At 39.5% G+C, this 27,815-nt stretch overlaps 1 protein-coding gene across 1 annotated transcript in view; it reads right to left on the bottom strand.

Moving 5' to 3' along the window:
• Window positions 1–928: 928 nt before the first annotated feature.
• CREB1 (cAMP responsive element binding protein 1) overlaps window positions 929–27,815 on the bottom strand; it is a 40,414-nt gene continuing 13,527 nt past the window's right edge. Inside the window, exons 2-8 of the mRNA XM_075430780.1 lie at window positions 21,922–22,043; window positions 18,486–18,632; window positions 16,425–16,525; window positions 13,453–13,595; window positions 11,839–12,021; window positions 10,281–10,431; window positions 929–7,309 (exon numbers count right to left, since the gene is read on the bottom strand). Of these exons, the coding sequence (XP_075286895.1) occupies window positions 7,165–7,309; window positions 10,281–10,431; window positions 11,839–12,021; window positions 13,453–13,595; window positions 16,425–16,525; window positions 18,486–18,632; window positions 21,922–22,035 (984 nt within the window). The 5' untranslated portion in view covers window positions 22,036–22,043 and the 3' untranslated portion in view covers window positions 929–7,164. The remainder of the gene's footprint in view (window positions 7,310–10,280; window positions 10,432–11,838; window positions 12,022–13,452; window positions 13,596–16,424; window positions 16,526–18,485; window positions 18,633–21,921; window positions 22,044–27,815) is intronic.

Here is a 27,815-nt window from a genome sequence, read left to right as displayed (position 1 = left end):
GTGTTTACCTTTGGTGCCGAGTTTGTTCTGGCTTTCAGCCCAGTGCTTGGATCCAGCCCTGCAGATTACATAACTGGGCTGCGATCCTTGCGGCGTTCGCTGCCTTCTGTTCTGCTCTGTTACTCACATCAGCACTACATGGTTTACAGGAATGCTTATTAGTGGGAAAGACGGCATATTTAAACTGTGAAAGGGAAAAGTCTTTCACACATTATTAAACAACAGAACTAACTGCCACCAGAATGGATACTGGAAAGCAGGTTGAAAAATATCAGAAGTGGAAGAGAAACTTTGTTTTTCAGGACTTAACCTCTCACTAATCTAATTAAACTAATAATTAAGACAAGAAAAGCCTTCCTTTTGGGGAAAATAGCTCATGAATTCTTACAGCAGGCCACTGATCATGAGAGGACACCATAGTCTGCTTAAAACACGCCTTTTCCCATTCTGCTATCTAGCTACTCTTTGCCACTAAATTAGTGTAAATCATAGAATCATAGAAAGGTAAGGGTTGGAAGGGACCTTAAAGATCATCTGGTTCCAACCTCCCTGCCCTGAGCAGGGACATCTTCCACCAGACCAGGTTGCTCAGAGCTCCATCCAACCTGGCCTTGAACACTGCCAGGGAGGGGGCAGCCACAGCTTCTCTGGGCAACCTGTGCCAGTGCCTCACCACCCTCATGGTGAAGAATTTCTTCCTAATATCTAATCTAAATCTGCCTTCTGTTCCATAAATGGAACATCCTGCTCAAAAAAGAGACTTTGTAAAGTTTTTTAAAGCATGTTTATGTGACTGCACATAAATGTTCGTGTAAAAAGGGAGTTATGACAGTTTATACCACAAAGGTTACAGTAAGAAAAAGCACTTCTTTATGACAATAATTCACAAATTCACAAGAATCACTTTAATATACAAAGCAATAACTAACATTCTGAAACACAAAGCAGCTAATATGTACATAGTGTTAATAAAATGCATTATAACCCAGTACATTTTTTTTAAAAACACAGATAAAGCACAAAAAAATTAAGTAAAAAAAACCCAAAAACAAACCAAACACAACAGGGATGCTTCTAGATTTTTGGGGAAATGTAAAAAAAAAAAATTATTTTCCCCAACAATGGATTTTCATTTAGTCTTTTAAATTCTGCAAGTGTGTGGGAGTTGAGCTCAAATACCCTGTTCTGTGCTGACATGGTTTCAGTAAAGAATCAGAAATGTAGATGAGGTGAACTTACTCTTTCCAGCTTCCATTACAAAGGGAGAATAATAACCCTCACTCTGGAAGCTTCCCTGAAAAACGTTGTTCCAAAACAATTTCTAATTATAAATCCAGAGTAGAAATAACTCATTTTTGTATTGAACAACCAATCTGTGGACAAGTCTGTGGAGGGGTTGGCTACCAACTAGCACCTCTTCTTGCCCTGTTTCCCCATCCCATCCCTAGAAGTCCATATAAGCAGCACAGTTTCAAATCTCATAAAAACTCAAAATTCTAGAACTTGTTAAAATTGTTTTAATATAAATAAATGTCATTACACACAGAAAAAATGGAGTGGCACCTGGATAAAACACAACTTGTGGAGAGCATCCGAACATGCCTAGTTCTTAAGAGTGGCCATTTCCAGATCACTAACTGGCTCAAGGCCTGCCTTCCCCACGCTCTCACTCAGCTATCCCCTAATTTAGAGAAATACATAGCCAAGGCTGAGACCGAGTGAACCGATCGCTCCCAAGCTGTGAGTACAGTAAGTGGTCAGCTTATGACATGCGCCAACCATGGACCATTACAGCCCGTCCCTGGCCCTTTCCCTGCCAGCACAGCTCCCGAGGACAGCTGCCTTCTCCTACCTCTCGCTGGTGAAAGTGAGACCTGAACTCACCCATTTGTGCTACGCAAACTAGCCCAAGCAAGTCTCTTTGTGGGCCAGAGCTTCAATAATACATTTAAAGAACACACTCCAAGGCAAAAGGCTTGAAATGCAAACCCTCTGTACCAACTGGATCTGGTCCCTTTTCCCCCAAAATGTTCGGACTTAAGTCATATCCATCTACAGACCCGAACCTGTCACAAGCACACAGGTTTTTCAGAACCCTGTCTCTCCCCATCAGTCTGGCTCCCCCCAGACCAACTGAGCTTCGTGATACATTCAGGTTTCGCAAAATCAGTGTCTTTTACAGCTAGCGAATTCAAAAGCTCAGGGAAAAGAGTTCCCAGGCACAGTACAGAGAATCATCAATGTACTGTATGCTTTTAAAACCTGCTCACAGTGACAGATTTCAGGGTTACAGCTAAACTATCATTGTTCCTGCAAAGGAAAGATGGTTGTGCTTTTTTTATCTTTTAAAGCAGGGTGACACATTGTCAATGTACCTTTACTTCCTGGTGTCAAAGAACTGGAAAGCCTTTTGATTTATTTTCTTGGATTGCAGCTTGTAAAATTTGCACCCAAATCTCAAATTAAGAAAAGGGGAATAAAGTGACTGAAAAATAGTTTAGCTTTCCTTCCAAATTAACCTCCCTTTCCCACTTGGGATCACTGAACTAGTTCTATTCTAAAAATAATTTCACGTCCATCATGTACCTACTGCGCTGAGACACCACACACTTAATTCTTTCCAGTCTTCAGTACTGCCAGTTCAGATTGCCTGCCATTTTGAAGCAATGCCTGCTGGATGCCAGGTGCTCATCAGCAAGTTAAATTTGCATAGGAGTCAACTGCTGTGGGGAGAGGAGTGAATTGTGTGTAGGCAGCAGGATTACAACAATTGTGCCAGGGAGCTTCTCAAGCAAACCCAATTGCTCTTTTTTTTTGTTCTGTTTTTTTTTTTTTCTTTTTTTAAAAGTGCACATTTTAATTAAAAAATTTACAAAAAATATAGTGTAACAAAAATAAATACATGACCTTTTGGTTAGATCATTGGCAAATGTTACATCAATAACCAGCTTCAGGGTGAAAAAAATGACAATAAAAACAGGGTCTTAGAAAACCAATGAAATCCTCTAAATTGCAATAGATTTGCAACCACTGATAATGAACTGTCTTTGATGGGGAGACTTGTCTTTAACCCACAAAAAGCACTGGCTGTCTGTCATAAATTAAAAAAATATAAAATAAAAAAGCAGAGACCAGTTTTCGCTAACAGATGACTACTTGCAGCTGCAGTCTACCGGAAGCCCAGATTTAAAAAAACCCCTGTAGTACAAATTTTGATCAGAAACTATCAGGGCTGTTTTTCCTTATTAAATCTAACTTTTTTCCTGAGCCTCTTAATGATTCCAAACACCCCACCAATTTCCTGATCTACGTACAAGTACCAGAGAAGACAGTGGTCTGCAATGCAAACGCCAACTACAGGAGAGCCAGAACCTACAGGTGTCTGTAACAGTCCCGACGAGCACGACAGGCTAAAATTGTGCTTTCAGATACAAGCAATGGTGCTGGCAACTACCTGATTCTGGTGAAATTGCTGCTTAAATAAAAACGTACTGCCACTACTCCAGGAGGAAAACAGAAGTCTTACCAGTGGTTCCTTTAGAAAGTAACACCTTAACAACCCTTCCAATTGTTTTGCCTTTGATAGATAGCTGCCAAAGAGAAAAAGCACAAAAGCGAACTGTTCTGGTAGGTGGTGGCTGGTGTAAAACAACTGTTTTACATAATTTCAAAAATTTCCATCAACAAAAAACAAAAACAAACCTCACAAAAGCCATGACAGATGAAACAAAACTCTTGATAATGGATAACTGAGAAACAGCACAAAACAAATCCGTAATAAGCGCTAGAATAATGCAGCCCAGAACTACTGGGGCGGGGGGAAGCTTTCACACACGCGCACACATCCACACACACCCAGACATACACAGAAAAGTAAAAATTTTTTCTGACCTCCATATACTATAATACTCAGCATTCCTGACTTAAAAGCTCTCAGAGCTGTAGATTATATACTGTGTGTATATATATATATGTACATATATTATACATATTTTCCAAGAATATCTAAATTAAAAGAGCACCTCTGACAATATCTTAACTGCCTGATTGGTGCTGTTGTTTTGCAAAATAATGACATTACAAAAATTATATTTCAAATCAATTCTTGTTTATTATGAACATAATGGATCTAGCCCTTTCTAACCCTCTCTTCAGGTAAAACAGGCTATCAATTCTTGAAAACTCACAACTGTGAGATATAAAATTAACCCTCCCTCCCCCCTGCCAGCATAATTTCCATCCTACTTCCAAATGGCCTTAGTTTACAGAAGGCGATTACCCCAACCTCACTACTTGGTAAATAGCATACAAATGGGTTCCTGTGTCACATTCTTTCCCTTTTGGGTCAATACAAATAGTAAAGCACGTGTGGGTAACCCTAGCCAGACCTGTACTTGGTCTAATACTTTTATTATTATTGTCATTTAAAATTTCTATTAAAGAAATTAAAGTCCCTAAATCCTCAGTGCAGCATAAATAAAAATAAAGATTCCTGCAGATCCCTATGTACTTTAAAGTAATGTTCTTTTTCCTAGTGAAATGTTACCTGCTAATGAGGTCTAGACTAGTAACACTGCTCACAGACCACGCACAGACAAAGCGGTAACACAGTGCTCCTCTCACTGCCGCACAAATTTGCACCAACCCTGTATTAGAACCCTGTCCGGCTACCGGTTTAGGCTCCCCTGGTCCATTCAGCTCCCCGGCTTTGTGCCAAGTGATTATCAGCAAGCACTAGACAGGGCTCATTACCCATTAGGAACAGCTCTCAGATCATGGCTAGCCTCATTCAGGTTCACTGCAAGAACTCAACTTTTTTGCAAACAGACATTTCTACAAAAGAAACCGCCTTAATGTAGGCACGTACAGCCTTTACCATGTTTCTCAAAACTGGAGGAACCATTACATGTTACTGTGTAAATGAGGCCATTATGAGCTTCATGTTTTACAAGGATGACTCCTGCGTTACCAACATTTCTACTTCAGCACTAATCTGAAAAACTGGTAACCGTTGTACGTATTTGTGTTCTCTGGCTTTAAGAATCAGACAATTTTTATAAAAACATTGCTGAGAATTTAGGGTCTTCTTTAAATTTGCATTGCTAAACTAATATATTCATCTTCCATTAAATAAAAACATGAAAATCAATTCTCTATGGCGGATAAAAATAGATTATAAACCCCCTCAAAACTTGTGAAAATGAATTCTTTCGTAATTCTGATACTTATGTTCTCTTCTTGAAATACAAACATAATTTGAAATTCCTGATAACTCTAGATTTAACAACAATGCTACAAGTTTAACCCTGCTCCTTTTAAAGTCTCTTGGAAACTGAATGCCCTCTCAAATGAGAAAACCAGAACTTTTAATACTGCTTAGCTGTTTGAGACTCAACTGCCCAGAGTCTTTCAAATGTTCTTCTTACAATGTCATGTTGATTGTATAACCTTTTAGAAGCTCGTGTTTTAAATATATCTTAAAAACAGATAGAGTGAATGGGAAAAAATATTAACTATTACTTCGCTAGGCAAGGCATTAGTACAGACCAGTCTTATTCGTATCTCCCTATACAAAGAAGTTTGACCAAAAGCTCAATGTAAATTTACTCCGTCAAATGACCCGAGTTAATGTATCAAGAGACTGGCTTCAGAGTGCCAGTAAACAAACTGCACCTGATTCTTTTTGACACATTCTTTTTGATGACTTCTTGACATTCTTTTATGGTTCTTTTTGAGCATGATTCTTCTGAAGTCCTAACGCTTAGCACAGAGTCATTTTCAGATATGAACTACCTTTTTAACAATGTAAATCTGGGATAGACCACATTTCCTCAGTGCAAACAAAAAAATTTGATCTCGCAAACATCCGAGGCACATAAGTAATTTTACTTACAGGAATAAATTACTTGGTAAATCTGACCCTTTAAATGAAAAAATCCTCCAAATAAATGAAGAATTTAGCTAGCTTGGCCAGGTTCAAATAATTAATATTGTCCCTTGCAAAGCAGAAGATGGAATATTTGTGTTTGAAGTCCTCTTCAATGTTTGAGGTTGTCCTCATAGTTGTCATCCTGCAATTTAATTTATGCATGGAAGGCAGCCTCAAAGTTTGAAAAAGAATCTAGCAAACCAGGCTGATGTTTCCATTGAGTAGAATAATTTCCATTACATAAGATAGTGGTAGGGAAACAGAAATAACCTCACTGCTTGAGAGGACTTGGGACACAAACTATACTGTCAGCAGGGAGTATATATGTGGAGTTGGCCATGCTTCAATTGCTTAGTTGTTCTTCATACAAACAGGTAGTGCTTTCATGTGTTACCCTTGCTTACTACGTGACTGTTTTCTAAACATCACTATTGTACCTTTTAGTTTTCTACCCAAGTATCGTTTCCCAACCAATATCCTATGAAGTTGGTGTTTGCTTTTCGTGCATTCAGAATGTTGAACACACCTGCACACATAAGCTTCAAGAAGCAACAACTAACCAGTGAAGCTCATTTCAATGCTTTTTTTTCTGAGGTATGGAGAAGTTTTTACTAGTCCAGGAGGGCTTAATACAGATTACAAATCAAAACCCCTCCTGGGCTAAGTTGAAAAGGGTATGTTATCTCCACACCAAGAACGTGACTGTGAAGCGCCTTTCATTTGGCATGCCGCTTAGCTGTGTATTTTTATAGTTCATAATGAATACATGAAACCAGTTTGGCAACCATCGCTTCTTCATTCCACCATGCATGCTCCACGTATGTGACCCACAGTTCTTTAGACTAGACCAAGAGGCTGGGGTGGTTCTGTCTCTAAGGCAATGGAAAGAGTTCAGCACAAATTCTTGAAATCATTACAGAAGGACCCTCCCCACAGTAACTTCCCAAGTGACCATGGTTACTCCTTGAAGAGGATGGGGAGACGAGAAAGAAGCCTGTTCTTCACGCTGAGACTGACGATGAAAATAATCTTGTAGGGGGAGAAGTGGAGGCAAGTACTTGAACATTCACAGTTTGATGCAAAGCACAGATGAAGTATATTCTGTAGTTGCTTCAGGCAGTTTTGCGCATAGAAAAAAAGAAATGTTTAGAAAATAAAAAGTTTACTTTGTCTTTCTGGGTATAGCCAGAACCAGTCTCTATCCCACCTGGACAAATGAAAATGAGAATCCAAAATTAATCTGATTTGTGGCAGTAAAGGTCCTTAAGTGCTTTCAACTCCTCAATCAGTGTCTTGTTTTGGTTTTCAAGCACAGCCACTCGATTTTCTAGACATTTCACATACTCCTTTTTCTTCCTGCGACATTCTCGTGCTGCCTCTCTGCAAAGCAAAACAGGCCATTCAAATCCAGAATGATTACTTGCAGACATGGGCTACTTAACTGTTCAGGTCAAACCTTTGGTACTGCCATTTTTAGATTATGGAGGTACTGTTAAGAAATGCAATTTAGGAAAAAATGCTGAGTTTGTAACAATTGCTCCTCACAAATCACAAGCACTCAAGATCCACAGATCACTGCAACATGCAGACCCCAGCAAGTCAGCACCAATAAAATTCTGCTTCTGTGAGAACAGGATCCTATTCATTGACAAAATTCTGCTTGCAGGATTTACATTAGAGCCTTTAGGCTGAGTCGAATGCTGCTGTAATAATTTCATTGACTTTTATTATAATAAATAGATGAATAACAAAACCATGGATAAGATCAATGTTCATCTATTAATCTCCTTATAGTCTTAATTCTTTGCAAGTCCAACCAAATATGCCAGGATGTTCAACCAGTGCAAAAAAAGCTGTATTTAGAGCATTCATTTATTTGCTCTTGACCAATATTTTCATTTTGTTAATAATGTCTGCATCACTGCAATGATAATATAAACTACTCAAGTCACAAAATAAACAGTCACTAGCAACCATTTCATTCTTTAGTCCTTGTCTGCTGTGCCAAGAACATGGCAGTGTTAAACGTGCTGAAGCAGATCCTGACACAGTCAAAACTTTTAAGGCTTGCTTGTAAAGACTGAGCTGCCTGTAGGTAACTTGGTAACATACTAAGAACACCAATGAAAAACTCCTGAAAGGTGTAAATGTGCTGCTGAGCATCCTGAAGGCAGGAACACCAAGGCAGAAGCTATCCTGCACGGCAACAGGAATGGTGCCAATGTGCAAAGTAAGCACAAGGCTAAATGCTGCAGGTGGATGGGAGTCCAGGCAGAGAGCTCTCCTCCTGCAATGCAGCTTGCCAAAGCAGCACACTGCAGATACATGTAAATGTACATGCTTGTTTGCCCAGAACCTTTAGGTGCAAAGCAGAGCAGCTTTAAAAGGAGAGTCTGAGTGTCCCTTTATTGCAAATACTGCACAGATTGGTGATACAGTCAATGTTCTGGGAAATGAGAGAACAAAACTGAACCCAGCTCTTCTGCTTATTAGATAAATAGTAGTTGTAGCACTAGTTAAAAAAAATGTCTGTTCCAGGACCTACCTGGTAAGAGAACTCTAAAAGTAATTTTTGAAATTCAGCTCCATAAACGAGACAGGATGAAGAAAACCTAGTTTGTAAGCCCCAAAAAGACTTGAGTATCCATTCGTCACTCCTACAAATACAATTTCATGTGCTTGCAGCACTCCAGTAGGCCACGTGCAACATACAGAATTTAAGTCATTTTGGGCTGTTACTTGTGTCACCGAAAGATTAAGTGCTACTGAATCAGGAAGTGCCTCTCAGTGCGAACTACTAACCTGTCTTCTTGGGTGACAACTTTTTCTCTCTTTTTGTGATTTTTTTCTGCCAGCTTGTATATTTGTGCCAGGCTGTATATTAAGCTAGAGTTATACTGAATTACAAGAGTGCTTTTAAAATGTAAAATGTACACAGAAAATTTGCACAATAATGTCTATGAATATTTACACTATAATCCTCCAGTAAGTACCACCTCACCATCTGCCTCTCTATATCCCTTTCCCCTGTTTTGCTATGGAGCCTAGATTTGCAAATATCTATTGAGCAGGCAGGCTAAAAGCACCACATGCAACATTATACTGTTGCAAAAGCTGCCATTTTCACTCAAGTGGGGGTAATTCCCCATTGTTTTTCTTGGCTTTCCCAAACACAAAAGCTTTCTTTTACTGGAATAAGGCTGCTGACTAAATGAGGGGATTCAGAATGCCAATTAAATTTTTCTCAAATGCAGAGCCTGACAGGGTGACATCTACTATTCACTGATACCAGAAAAATATATAAAAAGGGGAGATGGGTGACATTCTGTACAAAAACCTGTTAAAAAACTGAACTCTGTTGTTCAGCATTATTTACTTCATTAAAGCCCCTCAGATAAGCATTGGGTCTGCTCATGTAACTTTCTATTGTGTTCACAGCTCGGTAATCTACAGAAGATAAATGCACTTGTACAGCATAAGAGTTTTTTCAGACTGACAAATGCAGTAAACAGTGCTTTCATGGGGCTTCCTCTCCTCAGAGCGGAGGGACGCACCGCTTTTTTCCCTGTGTCACACTGTAACATAGAGCCTCAAATCTGTGGCCTGTGGATGGAGCTTGGTGTGATGGGTCAGCTCAGGCCCAACCCTTCCCACTCCCACAGCAGCTGGCTTAAGGAGCATCATGCCCGACTTCTCTGTGCTGCTCCCTTCCGTGACTGCCTCCACCAAGCCCCACCTCAGCAGGCTTCGTTGTCCCTCCTCACACACTAAATCCTACAGGGTCAAGTCTCCTCTCTCTCTCTCTTTCAGCCCCTGTGCTGCCACTACTGGCTCCACAAGACATCAAAACGAGTAGCTATTCAGCCCTTCCTTGAGTCCTTCTGCCTCCGGACGATAAAACTCACAGGGCAAGCAGCTAAAGAGAACAAGTGAGACAATCAAGAAAGCACTCGTGAAGAGTGCACGTGGGCCAGCAGCAAGAACGCATGCAGAAGGCTAAGGTAAAGAATCCAGAAAGGAAACTACATGAATGTACCAACTCAGAAAAATCAACTCATCTCAGTGTTTGTAAGGACATATCTGCAGTCATGCAAGTCTCTCATTAATGACTTTTCTCCTTACGGCAACAAACAAATTCGCACACCTCATAGAATGAGTCTGACACCTTTACTGAAGGCTTCATAGTCACAACACATGGCATTAGCAGATGTGCTTCTTTGCTTTGCATCTTTAAATAAAGGCAAATTCTTCAGAAAGCATTTAGTAAAATGACTAAGAAAGATCAGGATTCCTAGTGGTTAACACTCTAGTTCTATGCACTATGGGAAAAAAGCAATCTAAATGCACATGCCTGTTTTTCATTAAACGCACTTCTCTCTTCCGTGCGGCCTCTTCTGCTGGCTGTGTTGGAAGTGCTGGAGAGGATGCCATGACTACGCCTGGTGCAATGGTGCTGGTAGGGGCAGTGCGAATCTGGTAGGTCTGCACATCTCCTGAGGCAGCTGAAAAACACACGGGAACATCACGTCAGTTTGGTGACGGTGCTGTTAAACACAGTGCACCTAGTAACCTATCTAACCATGCGCTCTGGGCTACAGTACAGGAGGGATGACCATCACCTGGGTCATCACTGCTATCTCAGTCTTAGTTTATTAACATATACAAGGTTTTGGGCATTCCTGATGAAGTCGTCTTCACTTGTGCTTGATAAGTTGATTTGTCTTGCTGTACTGCTGCACTTCTTTCTCTCTTAGTGTATTTCTTTTTTACTTCTCTGTTTTTTGGGCAATTTTAGCAGTTTTAAGGACATGTAAGATGGCAAATAGTGTTTCCAGCTATGCTCCAAATGTCTATCTGCAAAATGAGAAACTGCATGTGTAAGTATTTGGCACAGAAAAAAGGGTGTAGAAATGCAGTATTTACTCCAACCAGAGAGAGACAGTGCAAACTAGGCACTCAACTTCACTACTTCTCTGGAATGAACAAGGTCTTGGGTTTCTTTTGTTTGTTTACTGTAATCTAGGAGTATGTTATATTTGCCTGAGCTTGTAAAAAAATACCATACCACCTTAAGAAATCACATGTCCTTAAGAAGACAAAACCCAGAAGATCGATGCAACAATAGTACTTAGCTATGTATTTTCACTGATGCTTAGAAACCTCTTCACTGGACAACTTCCGAATCAGGTGCTTTACAATCATAAAAGCAGAGGTACACTTTTCTGTTATTTTTAATAAACAATTTGTAGTGCTCCCCACAATTTGTAATAAATCCAAACATATATTTCAACACAATAAAAACCCCCAACTTATTCTAAGTTGAAGCAGGCCTGTTTGCTCTAAGTGGAGGGCTAGACCAAATGACCTCTAAATTATTCTACGATTCCAAGACTCAACGATTAAGTACTTGCTGACTAGTTACAAAAGCCAACAATAGCAAGAAATTATGACTTTAAGTGAAACGAGGAAAAATTACTAATAAATTCAAGTGTACTTATAGAAAGAATCAAACAGCCTTCTTTCCTGATTTTAATGCTTTGCTTTAAATTTACTATTGTTGCAGATGAGTATCTGGGAGAACTCAGAACTCTAAAGTATCAGTTTTTGCAGAACATATTAAAAAAAAATCACATGGACAAAATGCAGAAAAGACAATACGGAAAATAAAAAATAAGTACATTGTTTTAAGAAGTAAACCCAAAATACCACAATATTAACAATCTGAAGGGAAAGGCTCCAAGAAAATGTGACAAATAGCTTTGTCCAGAACTTCATTTAATCATTTTGGAGACTCATCTGTGCTAAAGCTGTTAATTCTGTTTCCTGACACATCTGAAGGAGTTAGGTTGGTAACTTGCATCTGAATGGAGAAAACGTTATACAGCATGACCGGCTGTGAAGTTTCTCACCTTGTACAACAACCTGGTTACTGGGTACAAGTATCTGTTGTCCATCTGTGGTCTGTGCATATTGTAAAATGGTGGTGCCAGGTTGGGTTGCAGCTGCATTGGTCATAGTCAACGTCTGGAGACCTTGTACTCCATCTGTGCCATTGTTAGACAACTGTATTGCTCCTCCTTGGGTAATAGCAACTGAAGACAAAACAAATTGACACAGCATTTAAGTCACTAATTCACTCATTAACTTACAGTACTAAACCTAGATATGGAAGAATACTGATCTGAGTTAAATCCCTTGAACCCTGATACATCCTCAAATCAGACACATGGCTTTAATGTACATGAAAGAAATCATGCTTTGAAAGTATGTTTTCAGTTTCTTGTGAGACCCATATTTTTTGAGGGGGCCAAAAACCACAGCCTAAAACACAAATTAGTTTCTCTGATCACACACAGGAGCTACAATCCTCCCCGCAGGGAATACTTTTTTAATTTGTTAGTTAAGATTTTCTTCTTGGTTGGTTTAGATCTTTTCCTCATTCCTTTCTTTTTTCTTCTCATCTGAATTTCCTCTCCTCTTCCACGCTTTACGCCCTTCAGTCTCCTCTGCTGCTATTGCTATCCATCTTGTGTTTCACTTTCTTCTTGCTTTGGCATTTTTTAAATTCTGATTGTATCCCCCCTTCTATACAACTTCCTCAGCACCTTCCTAGCAGCATTTTCATTCATAAAGGTCCAGTTTCACAGACTTTTTTTTCCTTCAAGCAGTCTTACTTTGCTGGTTTTGCTTCCCCTCAATCCTGTCATGGAAGTGTACTGAGACATCACCCCTCATTCGTGATCCACAGAATTTCACTGTGTGCCTACATACGGACACACCAAAATCTGAAGTAGCTGCATAAGCAGTTATTTTACAGTTACGGTAGGAAAGCAGTTAACCACAGCAGTTTCAATAAAATTAAGTAGGATATTAAGCAAAGTAGCTAAAGAGTAAAGAGATACAAAATTTTAAAGATATTTTAAGAGAAAGATATGAACAACTAGTTCTTTCTCCCTTTTGTATATTTAATACTGTTTGTCTGAGACAGCATGAGAATTCTAGCTTTACTGCCGTATCTTCAATCCTTTAAGTCAAAGCACTATATCTATAAAATCTAATGAATAAACATATATTTATTACATACTTTAAATAAGGTTGCTGAAATTCTTATTTTTTCAGGACTTTTTAAAAAGGTAATTGCAGACTGTAATGTTTTTTTCTATTAATGAGGTTACAATTTTGTAAGCCAGGATTAATAATCTGCCAGGAAAAAAAGAAACTTCTAAATGACCTCATATGGTTCCTGAAGTAAAAAACGTTTATAATAGCATTATGGTTAAGTTCATATTTTGCCTTAGGATGCATTAGCTGCACTAACTGGCAAGCAGCCCCAGAATGTTAGTTGAACATTTCAAATACTTACAATAGGAATGTGTTTAAAAGGTATGGTTAACATACAGTCAAATTAAAGCAATCTTATTTTCACCTCCTGGGGTGTCCTAGTGTAAACAGTTACAGAAGTAACAGTTCTTCATCTTCTCATCCCCACTTACTAGCACCACTGAGAAATTCAGACTACATACTGTACTGCCCACTGCTGGTTTGGTAAATGGGAGTTGGCACCGTAACAGTGGCGATGGCAGGTGCTGCTGTTTCCTCTTCAGACTTTTCTTCTTCGATCCTTGGCACTCCTGGGGCGTCTGAGGACAAGTCATTCAAAATTTTTCTGGCAAAGACAGTGTGTTGTACAGATTTTAATAAAAATTGGAAAAAAAAAAAAGTCTATCTGATACATAATGCTGGAGAAAACTGGAAAGTGCAAGAAGCCAGCAAGGAAAATACAGGTGCAGAATGGAAAACCTGCACTATCTTCAAACTCTTATTGGAGAGGATTGTCCAAAGTGCCATGCATAGGTGAGCAAGGTAGCCAGCACAGAACAGTTGTGCTTATCAACACAAGACACAAGTGCTTCTCAACGGGTTCTTCTCAACCCAATATACAGCTATCACAACCTTCCTTTTTTCTTAAAAACATGTTTCACATCTGGTTTTACTTGCTTCCTGCTTTTAGCCACATAAAGATTTGAAGAAAGCAAAGTACGTAAAAACCTATCATCTCCTCACTTACATCAGGAGAACTGCTCCATTCCAGAGACCATAAAGTCCTCAGCCAGAGCTGAGTATCAAGGAAGTTAGAAATGCTTGTAAAGAGAAACCAGTTTATAATCTAACACCTGCCTGAGAGACAATACCGAGTGTTTGAGTGAAGTCACATAGTTATCTTTAGAAGTGCCCTGCCTGAGAAAGCTCTGAGATTAGCATGGTAAAGAACAGTTTAATTACTTCCACGGGTTAATTATCCAAAGTGAAAACTGCTAAAACATCACTGCTACAGATCCCACTGAACATGACTGTAAGATTGACCACAGCAGTTACTGCAATTTGCATCAATTAGACCAAACACCGTTCCTCAGAGCACTGTCAAGCCCTTTCAACTGGTGGCATATTCTATGATGCCACTGCAAAACGCTACTTAGGTAAAGGGCAACGTTTTTTGTAATTCTCCTCATATGTTTTCCTGGGGACTGTCACTAGAACTCAAAGTGTGATGAAGCAAACACAGCTGTAGACCCCAAGCTCCAAGACAACACTCATTTCTTAAATACGGCTCCTAAGGCTTTGGCAACCAGAACATCTGTATGGAGCTATCTGGGGAGAGCAGTCACTCTCCTAAGCAACTTGACAAACAGAGCTTTGCAGTTGCTGTTTTGACTCTGTGTGCATGCAGGAACCCTAGCATTGCACAAGCACTCCACTGTGCTAAGCACCACTTGGACAAATAAAAAAATCTCGTCCAGAGAGTTTGCAATCTAGGTGGTAGACCAGAAAAACTAGTGGACAAAACAAATGAAAAAATACAGACAAAGCAGGGAGGATGAGGAACGAGACCCAAGAAGCTCAAAACAGAAAAGAAGAAACTACAGCTCACCACTTTTTTTTAAGCTCATGTCAGATATGATCTGGGTGTTAAATCCTATCTTTGCCATCATAAAGATGGATTTAAGATAGAAGGTAAAGTGGCAGCTTTACAAATATAGAAGCTATGAACTGACATGGGGAACACATGATGTACTTCAGTAGCAGGATCAAAGTGGAGTTTCGAGGAAGAGGTATAGCTCTTCAATTCTGTGAACCTATCTTGTCTCTGCGGCCAGTAACAGCACCCTGAATAATGTCAACCAGGAACTCACTAAACACAGCTGTAGTCTGGCTCAGCCTTTCTGACACGACCCCTATGCCGGCCCAGAGTCTGAGCTGCGTATACAAGTTTTACAATTACAAAGTTTTGCTGAGTCACCAGGATTTGGTTTGAGGACAGAGGCTGTGGTGTGGCATCAGTGTGTGCAGAGGAGTCCACCTCAATGAGAAGTTAGTATGCACAAGTCCCCTCTTGTCAGTTTTGCTGCTTGTTTACTTAGCTGTGTTGTCTCACGACATACAGCCATTCTTCCATATATAGTAAAAGCAAGTGTCTCACTGCAGAAACAGACTGCAAGGAAGTCTGTGGCAGCCTTCATGTTAGCAACACTGCTCTTCACAAATAAAAATATTTTCCCAGATCTATTATGGCTAGGGATCTTCAGCAATGATTTTCACTATCTTCAGTGGAACAGCCTTGAAGGCTGCTGGAGAAGGTAGAAAATAATCTGCAAGTGGTAAAAAAAATATGGCTGAGATACGCTCAGGCCTAGAGTCTAGTTTATGTTTCTAAGGCTATGCTCATAAAGAAAAAAGGAGCATCTGAATTTTCAGAAGCAGCAGGAATCCACAGGTCATCTAACACCTGCTGAACACCACATCTGTTCCTTAACGCTATTTAGCATGTTTTAAGAATGAAAAGTGAGATTTAGTACAGCCAGAAAAAGCTGTGCAAGGGCTTAGTTAATAAAGTAACATATAACTAACACCATGTGAAGGAGCACCTCAGTTGGTCTTACTGCAGAAGTATTTGCCATGACAACTAAATATGCTAGATGCCTATCACTATATTCAACTCATACCCTGACTTGATAAACTTTAAACACAACCAATTTTGCTCAAGCAGAAATTCTCTCTGAGCCACAGAACACCACATGCTCATTGAAAGTCTCATGGGAGAAAGGAATTAAGTTTGATTGCGGCTAGCATTTCAACAACAATGAAAAACAATAGCGTTGATTTTTTGCAGACTACAGATTATACAGAAGCCACTTTCTTGCAAACCTTCAGTGTATTTCATGTATTAAGTATCAAAGCTATCTCTAAGGCACCTAGCACAACGATACCTGAACGTTTCACAAATTTGGCAATTAGCTTATTACTGAGCATAACAGCTGAGGTTTCTACCTCCTCCTATTTGTTTATCTTTTTACATCCTATTCCATGGAAAGACATTGCAGAAGAGAGGTTTCATTTAAATCGTAAATCTAAAAATAACTGTACAATCATATTGTCTATCTCCTCACGTGAACAACGCATTCATCAAGCAAAATGCTTCTGCTTTTAACCTCTATACCTGTAGGAGGGTCGTCTGGAAAGGATCTCTCTTCGTTTCTGTGAGTCTGTGACACTGTCTACTGATTCCTGTGAATCTTCACTTTCTGCTATAGTGGAGATCTGTAAATAATAACAGCAATCAATATTAACAAGACACTTCCAATGCCTTTATTTTAAGGAAATTTTGACATCCTGTGAAAAACACAATGCAAATATTATACAGTGCTTCTACCTAGGCAATGAACAGAAAGGGCAGGCTGTTTAGTAAACAGATCCAATGAAGAATGCCCACAGTTATCTACCCATGAGAATGTCCTTTCTAATTTAATACTCCAATAAGAAAATATACACAGTAATTCCCTATACTTTTTGCTTTCCATTATTCTTTGTTTCCACCCATTTTAAGGACACAAAGAAAGATTTTTTAGTAAAATTTAGGGAGAGAATAAGTAAAACCCAATTAAGATAGCAGAAACGTTTGGAAACAAAGAGCAAAATACTCAAGTTGAGAAACATCAATTTATAAATAATTGGGTAGATACGTTACAGAGAGACTGCCTTTTTGGAGGGTTGGAAATTGTCAGGAAAATGTCATACAAGAAGATGCTAAAAAATAATGCAGTGCTGCAATTCTGAACATCTGTGCTAAAAAAGATAAAGATTTACAAAAGAAAGATAAAATATTTTTATCAATCATATTCCAATAATTTTAAATTTGAAGTGTGCCAAAAATGTAAAAACATCTCCAATACATAAAAACAGACACCATTTTCCAAAAGACTGTAGTCATGTAACAAATGTACAAAAGCTAATGATAATGAATAGAGAAATGCCTGTGTGAGAAACACATCTCACAGTCTGACACTTTGTGCACTGTCAGGAAGATTCCTAAGCGCTCAAAACGCTTGCAGGCGCCCAGATCTCAGTTATTAGACAGAGGGCCTGAACAGGTCCAAGGCTGACTATGAACTACTGGGCTTTGAATATCACAGCATTCCAAACAGTTCTGGCTTTGCACTGAGCCAGGTGAATTCCAAGCATGGTTTCATTGTTAGTCTCTTATCTTCCACCCCTGGGCCAGTAACTTGTGCACTTATCTGAAAACTGCTCACCTCCGATAGACTGAAACTCTAAACTTTTGACTCCAATGGCTGAGGAGGGTAGAGCCTGCCAGAAACTCAGCACTAAAGCTGACAAGGAGTAAACAAAGATTATTATCAGAACGGCCTAGTTTTAAATTATGCATGCCTTATTATTTTTTAAAATAATACCCAGCTAAATATCTGTATCAAATAGTCATGTCTACTTTTTAAAATGAGCTCACTGTACTAATAGCAAAGGAAAGATGTACAGTTCCGGCCTTGCAGAGCTGCTGTATACTAAGCAATTTATCTTTCTGCATTCAGTAACACTAGCCTTAAAGTGGCTAAAAAAAAAAAGTGACGTTTTAAACATTTCAGACTATTTGTCTCCTATGTTTTCAAGCTATCTCATCATACTGCATTATCTGTCTTGCTTTATAGAAGAGAAAGTGTTAAGGCTTTACAAAGCAAATAATGTTCAACAGGGAAATTTTTAAACCATTTTTATAAGAGGACTGATAGGTTTATTTTAAGGACTATTAACATACAGACGTCTGTTTTGTAAACCAATGCAAACATTTGCTAAGTAGCAAAGACTCTCACCCCAGAATACCATCCTCACTAATGACTGAAGATTACATTGAAAAATCCCTTTTGTTCACTTCAGGATAGTATGAATTCTTAAAGACGTATGAAGATACAGTAGAGAGAATAGGTAGAGAAATACTGTAAGAAAAACCTATGAAGCTGTTAAACTCACCAACCAAATTCTAGAGGGAAATGAAACTCAGCAATGTTTGAAAGTGAAAAGTAGTTAAACCAGAACAGAAAAAAAGTCACAGAGTAGCAAATACTGTACAGATTGTGCCTTCAACATGCTCTTAAAAGTTTATATAAGCAAAAACACAACCCAGGACACAAACACATTAGAAACCAGTGAACTGGCAGGACTATTCAAAAGGCCCAATTTATGTATTAGGAATTTCTTCAGCCAGTACCTGAACTGTCTGGACCTGTGGAGACTGAATAACTGATGGCTGGGCTGCCTGAATTACTCCATGAACTTGCACCGTCTGCCCATTGGGCAGCTGAACTAAGGTCACCGTGGGCGCTGAAGATGTTGCGTGAGCTGCTGGCATAGATACCTGCAAAGGAGAGACAGTGAGTGTACTTTAGGTTATCGCAAAAATCTTCTTATTTCACTACCAAGAACACTTTTTGCTGAAAGAATTATGTCTTTTCTAGACCCCGGCTAGATGACAAATGTTTCAGCATAATATAAAACTCCCTGAACTGCCTAAGCCCAACATCTGACCTACTTTACAAGTTAATCTAATGCAGAATTTCTGCAGGCTTAAAACACTGCTTGTAAAACAACAGACAAGAATGAGAAAAACACAATTGCCTCTATTTTGTGGTAACCTAATAATAACGTGTTAGTACCGTTCGCTTACTTCAGTTAGATGGTGCTAGGACTTGGGTGTACTCCTCCAGACATTGCTGAGTCAAAGGCAGAAACATATGGGAGTGGAGCTATTTTTGTTCTCACTCAAGCAAATGCGCAGTGTTTGCCAGGTGTAAGAAGTTAAAATTTTTAGGGACTCATACCTTTCAGACATCCTAGAGACTAAACTATATTGAGTAGCTGGCAAAGTCGATTTAAATAAAGAAAACTGACCACGTGTTCAGACAGAAAACCCATGAGTTTGCAGTGCAAACAAATGGTTTGTAGGAAGTTATTGTGATTCAGTGTAACAGGTCAACACAAATTCTAGTCTTAGAGTTCCTTCTACGAGAAAAAATGGCCCACATTTTAAACCCTCATTTCCTAAACACAACTCTGTTTCTCCAGCACAGACCTGCAGGCAGAGCGGCTACGCCAGCAGGAATAGGCTAACGACTTCAGCACGGCACGTTAGCACTGCGTGCACAGCCATGCGTCCTGCGCAGGGGCTCAGGCTCTGACGACAGAGATTCCCACACAAAGCTGTTCACATCACGTGGGGAAGTGTCACTCTGGCAGGTCACAAGAACTATTATGGTTGGCTGAAGGGCCATGCCGGAGTCGCGCCATCACAGCCCTCAGGGAAGGACTGCAGGCCAGCATGAGCTCTTGCAGACCACAGCCAGGTCGTGGACAGCTGACTAGACAGCCTTCTCCTACACACCCAAGTTTGGAAAATTTTACAATCCTCCAGTGTTCCAACAGCATTTTCAAGAAATTCGATCCATGTAGCTACAGTGTGAGAAGGAGCCGCACTGCTGTCCCACCTCACCTCAAAGAGCTGCTATGTACCGGATACAGAAGTAAATCCTCTGCTGTCCCCATGATCACGTGGTTCTCAAAAAGCTGCAGCAGCTGATCTCTGAATTTCCATAAACATCCACCACTTACAAGGAAATCTTACTTAACCACAAAATTAAGGGGAATTACATGTAGACCACTCTCCTCCACAGCTGTCTCTCCCTGATCCACAAATTTGTGTTTGCCTTTACCTTTCTTAATCAGGAAAACGGTTACAGCATTACATGGCAGTACTTAACTCATGTCTCAGAGAAACTGGGGCTGAGATTAACATGAGCGCACTTTCCTCTTGGCAAATTATATTCCTTTACCAAGCAACCTTTTTTAATAATGCATGTCTGACTAAACAGTCCTTGGCAGTGACAGCAAAGCTGATCAACTGGAGGCCACTCTGTGGTTGGATTAAGCCAACAGCAGAGTGTAACTTCCGCAGATGTCTCTGACTCATACCTTGTGGAACTGGAACGAGTTTCCTTTTGACTCTGAAAACTACCCTGAACTCACTAAAAATGCAGCAATTAAACTAAGCTTACAAGAGGGGTGACCTTACAAGAGATAACGAAAGAATTAAATTGACATAGCTATTCAGATTTGCCTAAGCCTCTGAGTGTACTCCCTAATGCCAAACTCTGCCACTTCGCGTTATTAAAAATATAGTAATAACGTAACGCCGATGTGAACAAGACAAAGAATTATGTTTAGACTGTTACATCATCTCTACAAGGAAATATAAAGCCTGCGGAAAAGCTAAGGTGCAAATAATACAGTGAATGACAACAAAGGGAAATTAGGAAAAATATAACATCTCTTTGTGGTTCACATTGATTTTAACCATAGCTGTATAGCTATTTCATACTTGGAAAAAAATCTCATTCAAGTACTGGGGTAATTTTGCCCGAGTAAAGTGCATTCAACCCCCCACATACCTGTAAGTTCAGCTACCTGGAGGTTAGTATGTTAGCACATGAATTTGAAACATTCTTGCTTCTCTGGACTAAATCTTAACGCGTATCAAGTGAGAAGCAGTTTACTGGTTTTGCAAGAGAAATAAACTACTTCCACCCAGCTCACACTGAAGTGTTATTCACACCACCTACATCCTGTGCCTAAGTTAGACAGTGAGAAAACTGCCCAAAGAGGCAAGCTGGTGCAGGGCAGCTGGTGTCCTGTAAATTCACACTACATCTTCACTGAACAAAATCACCCTGTGCATTTTAACAGCTCCAATCTCTATAGTGGCACTTTAATGGAAGTGTACTATCTCTGGTTTACCAAAAGGTGTAATGACTTTAAAAAGACATTAATAATTTATAAAATGGTAAGTGATTTAACACTTGTGCCAGTTCAAAGACACTCAACTCCCCAAACTACGAGATCTAAAAAGCCTGTTTGTTCTTTGCAGACTGCAAATAAGTTTTAAAATGAAACAGAAGAGAGTTGAACAGATTCTGTACTAATTTACACAATGGAGTTGCTTCTGCCGTGTATCCATGAATGAAAGTAGGTTCCAAAATTAGAGATCACATTTCTTGTCTCTCCAAAATAATTTGGGGATAATAAATGATCTACGACTGTCTCTCTAAACAGCCTGTGAAATTCTGGAGACAACAGGATAACTGTCAAATGCCAGGTTGTTCCGCTTCATTGTAATGTTTATAATATTAATCCCATCTGACAAGGTGCTGTATTTGCTACATTATTTATCTGTATTTTCAGTTTGTTTTCTTCAAAATTAAAGTGACTGCTATAGACAAATTTCTAACAGAAAACATAACAGCAAAACAATCCAGTCAATATAAAAAAGACAGTAAAATATATGTTTTGCAAAAAAATACCTTTCAGCGGTATGGTTGTGGTAAAGAATGCTAGAAATATTTTCATTTGTTATTCTGTCAACATTAGACAGTTCACACACATACAGTTCTTCAGAACTAACACAGTCTAGTGTGATGGTAGGTTAAAAATCTCTACTGCTTTAAAAATGTGAAGACAAATACTAAAGGAACTATACATCACACCTGTTTCAGAATCACATCAACGGAACCTTCTCTCAGGCCCATAAGCAGACATTATCCCTCTTAAAAAAAATTATCCAACAGGTAAAACTATTACACCGTATGATTTTATACCTGGGCTAACGTTGCAATCTGTGGTTGTGCCTGTACTGTCATCTGTTGGGTTTCTGCCTCTGTAACGGCTGCATCTCCACTCTGCTGGTTCTCTGCTCCAGATTCCATGGTCATTTAGTTACCTACAATCACAATATTTGTCGTAAGTCTGGGTTGGTATGCAAGTCCATTATTCTTGATGGATCTGGTAGCAATCACTACAGCTGAATTCCCATTACTACATACTGTTTTCATTTGCTTATTAAAATGCTGCCAAACTGTTAGCATTCAGGCAAATTTTTTTCATGCCAGGTGTCTGCCTCATGTTGATTTTTCTGTGTGTAATGTTTCTGAAAAACAGGTCCAGTCTCCTCCAATAATGAGATCAGAAAAAATGCGTTTTGCTCATCTTAAAAAACTGCTTGAGCAATTGCTCTATGATGATCTAGTACCTCCGCAATCTGGAACAACGACCGGCAGTTTGTCAGGAAGGGCACTCCCTCAGTGCCAAGGTGACAATATGCCCTGCTACAGCCCTCCCTCGCCCCCGCAACTGCAGTCTGCACATAACCAATAGCAACTGCTTCTGTGTTGGGCACTTAGATTTCAGCCTTCTTCTGTCTGAACTAAATATGCAACAACTCCATGCAAATTCTTTCCACAGCCAGACTGTGTACGGCCCTACATCATGGCAACTTATTCTTTCCTACTCAGTAGTTTAAAGTCAGTACACATAAGGATGGAAGCCATTTCTACTGGAAGCTTACTGCAAATAAATATTTTTATATTTAGAGTACATAGTAGTTTGTCATGAACCAAGTTCTGTATCATATATAGCTCCTAATACACTTAAACTTCTAAGCAGTAACTGAGCAAGCCTAGATCACCAAAACACACAACTCTATAAAAAGCGATTGCATAACTTCCAAAACCATGCATGTAGGCAGAGTGCAATGAATGTTAAATTCTACACTGATCTTTGAAAATCACTTTTCAGTCCTTCTTTAAATACTGATATGAAAATATTTAATATATAAAAAAGAATGTCAAAATAAAAGGAAATGTTCCCAATGGTGATACAGTAATATAGAATATTATATAATACACAGAACATCAAATATCAAATATTAAGAATGGATATTACCTCCACAGCCACACTACTAATCCTGTGTACTGCCCTGTGCTGTCCAATCTACTCAGGCCTCTGGCTACCCAGAGGCAGCACACCTCTCTCCAGAGCTGGAGCAAAACAACCAGCAGAGCATTTCTGCGTTGGGAAAGGGCCTGGAGGCAGATGATGCTCAGATCAGACGAAAGGTGGAAAGAAGCAGAAATGCCCCTCTCCTTGCTCAACTTCACTGGCCCTCCAAGGAAAAGACTTAGAAGTGTCAATACAGGTGGGTAGTTCCATGACCACATCCAAGACATTTCATTTTAAACACAAAGTCAGGGAAACTTCCTTTTCAATGCAAACTATACTTCAGTATTGCAAGAAAGAGAATATTATTTGGAGATGTGTTGCCTAAAGTAGTAGAGCCACACTTCAACCCTGAGTATAATATGAAATTTCTGTCTTACAGTAAACAATTGCTAATCAACAAGGATAAAACAACAGTTCAAAGTTGTAGCTGCAGCTCACATCAAAAGAAAGCAAGTCGATGTATATAAATCACAATCTGTATATTTAGTAATGAAAGCGACTGTTCAAATGAGCTTGTCTGTATATGAACACTGAAATATTTAAGTACCAAATGTTTAGCTCCAACATCAGTTTAGGAAATCTCAGGAAATGAAAAGAAGGAAAAGAATTAAACCTGAATTTCCTTAAAAAGAAACTAGGAAAGAAAATTTAAAAATTTTTCGAAAAAGCAAATTAAATTCTTCTAAGCACCTGGAATTTTGTTCTGCCTCTCCCTGTTGCCATGATTTTTGTCCCACCCACATAAACCAGGTATTAGTCCGACAAATGCTCACAGGTAAACAATACTCTAGCTATACGTATATACTGGTAAACTGGCCATGAAAGAAATTAATTGTAAACTCACTGCATTTTAAGTAGTCTAGACATTAAAAATTTTATAAGAATTTTAAGAATAGCCTGTGTCCATGCAAATATGGTAACTCCATTCTTTCCTACAGTACCAAGTCTTCTCCATGTTGCATTTCACCTTCCAGAAAGCACAAAAGAAAACCCATGCATTACTACTGTTTGTAACATGTAAACAGTTCTTAAGAGACTTCATTAATGACAACAGTTTGTTTTCTACCCCAGCTTTAACACGAGTTGTATTTTAAGTCTTAGTCCTCCATGTTATACAGTCAGGTTTTTTGAGTATTCTGCATTTTTGCAAGTGTGAACTACAAACCAGACCTACTGTAGGATTCCCTTTGATTTTTATAATTTTTTAAGGAGCTATCTAGTTTTATTACTTTTTTGCGAGTATCAGCCAGTTTGTCCAAGGCAAGCAAATCAACAACTTTCTCCCAGTTCCCATGCACGTATCATGGTGATGACTCCAGACAAAAAAACTACCTCATCGGAAGCATTTCAGGAGCAGATCTTTTGCATCAGGAACATCTCCCAGCCAAGCATCTGAAGAGAACTTTAAAAAACAATTTCCCAGCTACATATTCAAGTATGTTGGAAAACTAATGCTGCTTTTGTTTGCTGACAGAATTCACAACTCCAGTATGGAGTCAGCTGCTATACAAATGGGATTAAAAATAGATGAAATATGCAAGTGAGGAGTCTCTTGAATCAGGTATTTATCTATGTTCACAAAGGTAGATGTTGCCAAATTCCTGCTGATAAAGGCAATATTTTCCTAGGAAGAACTTCCAATCCTTTCACACACTCCTCAGCAATGGACCTCTGGTTTTACAAGTGTGGTTTCTACACTTGCATCATCTTTTGCATGTGTAATCAGCAAAAGCATTAACTCTTTGATGTGCTCCCTCTTCTACAACACCAGCATCTTGGAAATCAAACTCTTAACGCGACTTGCAAGCACCTAAAAGGAACCTTCTCATAACATACAGTAAGCACCAAGGAATGCAGGAAGCTACGTGCAAGATTTACATCTTGACACATGCAGTTTAAGCGAGATTCCAATGTGACTTGTACTTTTTGGACGAGCTCCTAAGTCTCGCGTTATTTGCACATTCTAAGTACTCTCGAATTTGGTTCAATTTAGCATGCACTTATACATCACAGTATTTGTATTCTAACATGTTCACTACTACCTTTTACAGTAACTTGTGAGAAAAAGAAGAAATCAGATTTTTGAGCATCACCACATCATATTGCAGATACACTGATTACTACATAGTTTCATGTTTGCTTTAACAGCACGGAATTATGAAGATTGTCAAGATACACAAGACTAGGCACCTAGAACATAAATACTTTGTAAGTTGCATGTACGGATAAGGATAAGACCTCCTTTCTAAACTCCCACATATCCCCAGTCCAGACAAGCTTTGCTGACCGGTACCGCAGTGTCTTGCTGTTCTTGTGAGTGCCCAGGCCCACCCCACCACCCCAACCTTTTGTTCCTCCTGCCCCATTCGCAGTGGCCCATCCTGCTCCCCGGCACCGAGTCCCCTGGCAGCCACCACGCTGCCGCTTCTCGAATGGAGGGGCAGATCCAAAAGTGTCCTGGTGGGGAACCAGTGTTGGGGCACCAGTGTTGGGGCAGGGAAGACAGGTGGGAGCAGAGGAAGCACATTTTCTTCTCATTCCTCCCTGCTTCCAGGCTACTTTTCATCTTGTCAGGAGAGGACACACACCCCCACTTGGAGAAAAAAATTAGTAATTGCTGTAGTTCATCTTGAACCAAGTATTCTAAATGAAATTAACGGAAAGAACAGTTAGCTATTAACAACCAGAGTCAGAAAACCAGAGTCTGCTTGCCTAAAACACCCTGGCTATGAACTCTGAATGCAGGCTAAGAAAGCTGATGAGACTACCTGGTTAGAGATGGTTTAACTCATGACTTTTATATAACACACAATTTTCTTTATTAGTTCAAAAGAGCTAGTATTATACTTGTTAATACTTTCTTTATAACATACTTACTAATGATCTGAAATTCTGGAGGTGAAGAGCCAAAGAGTGAAACATTTAGCTAACACCCAGTAATTTGCTTTAGCCAAATCAGGAGTGGGAGAAAGAAGTTCAGCAGAAGATTACTAACTATACTAGCTGAATTTACACCATGACACTAGGAGATGGATGCTAATGAACACAAACAGTTGCAGAATGCCGGGGAAACTGAACTACACACACTCTAGAAAAATCTCATTAGTTGCATAAACCTGGGAAAGAGGCCTGGGCACTACTGCAGATAGTTCACTTCAGATTTCTGCTTAACACGTGTCTTATTACACAAAAACCTAGAGTTCTAGACTGCAACAGTAATAAGATACAGAGCAATCTTTAAAAACTACCTTTCTAGATCGACCCTATACATCAGCTGGGATACAGTGCAAAGGTTGGGAGCCCATCTTAAAAATGGGTTCTGTGGAATCTGCGTGTTCAGAGAAAGCAAGCATTTGCAGCAATGAAAACCTGTTGTATGAAGAGACTGGATAGAATTGCATTATTTTCCCCAGAAAGGAGAAATGCTTCAAATACTAAAAAATAGATCTAAATTAGTAACAGGGTAAGTAAACTAGAAACATTCAATGTTTGACTATAACAACAGTGAAAGGTGGCAAATCTAAAAGCATAAAAATGAAAATTTAAAAATATCTATAAAATATGAAAATTGGTACTTCATGTATTGCACAAATACACTACTGATGCTGCTGACGATAAACTATGAGGATTCAAACAGGGGTTAGACACACACACGGATTACAAAAATATCCAAGAATAGCCATAATTAGTGTGGTTATTTCACACCAAAAGCAGTGCAGAACTGAAAGGAAGATAAAACCTCATGAGTCAGGATATAAATCACTCTCTAATCCTTAAAAATTCAAATAAAGATTTTCATGAGGGGGGAAGATTATGTCATGTGTAACTCTTGCAAGTTCCAGTAGTCTTTTAAGGTACCTACTGACCTTCAGTATCTTAAAGACAGGATGCTGAACTAAGTGCAGCTACAGATAATGGTAACTCCTCTAATCTCTGTTATTTAAAGTGAGCATCATTGCTGTGTATTCAGAGCAGGTGCAGAGCTGCTGCCCCTCCCACCTCCTTACAGAGCCAGGAAGACATAACTGTGTCTTCCCACAGCTTGCCATGTCTGTGGTCTCCCTGGTATATCTTGCTTTGTTCCTTTTCTATCTCCTATCCCAAATATCCTTATGAACTCCAGCAGCATTTTCTCTGAATGTTAGGCCCTGCTCCACAGACAAAGCTGCTTTTTGTCTCCCAGGACAAACTGCAGAAAACAGGTGGAGGTCCTTTCCCAACAACGACTAAATCCAAGAACCATAATACCTCACTGTGGCTGTTACAACAGATACAACTTTCCACCCACTTTCACAGGTGAAGGTTCTGAAAGGCCCAAAGCCTTCTGTGCTTTTCAGTTGTACCAGTTGGCACAGCAGAACATACTATCCCTCCCCGCAAGCCTTTCCTTCGTCTTTAGTAATGTTGTGGTGACAATCCACTGTTACCAGTTCACGCTTCTGCTGAGTTATTGGCCGTACAATGTAACTACACCTTGAGGCAACGTGGTTCGCTCTACACATCAGATGTACTGTCACAGCCTGCTCGCAAGCAAGCACAGCTTTACCAAGTGACACGCTTTAAAGTCTCCTTCTCCTCCACAGCTAGATGATGACTTCTGGTTTTACTTTAATGAAGTACATACCCAGAGTGAAGAACAAGACAGCCTCTCCTCCGCTGGAGCAGAGACTCAACAAGCGTATGCCCATTTTGAGCCCCGCTTGTGCCACATCCA

This window comes from Opisthocomus hoazin, chromosome 9 (genome assembly GCF_030867145.1).
Source record: "Opisthocomus hoazin isolate bOpiHoa1 chromosome 9, bOpiHoa1.hap1, whole genome shotgun sequence".
NCBI lineage: Eukaryota > Metazoa > Chordata > Aves > Opisthocomiformes > Opisthocomidae > Opisthocomus > Opisthocomus hoazin.
This window is presented reverse-complemented; position numbering and strand designations above follow the sequence as displayed.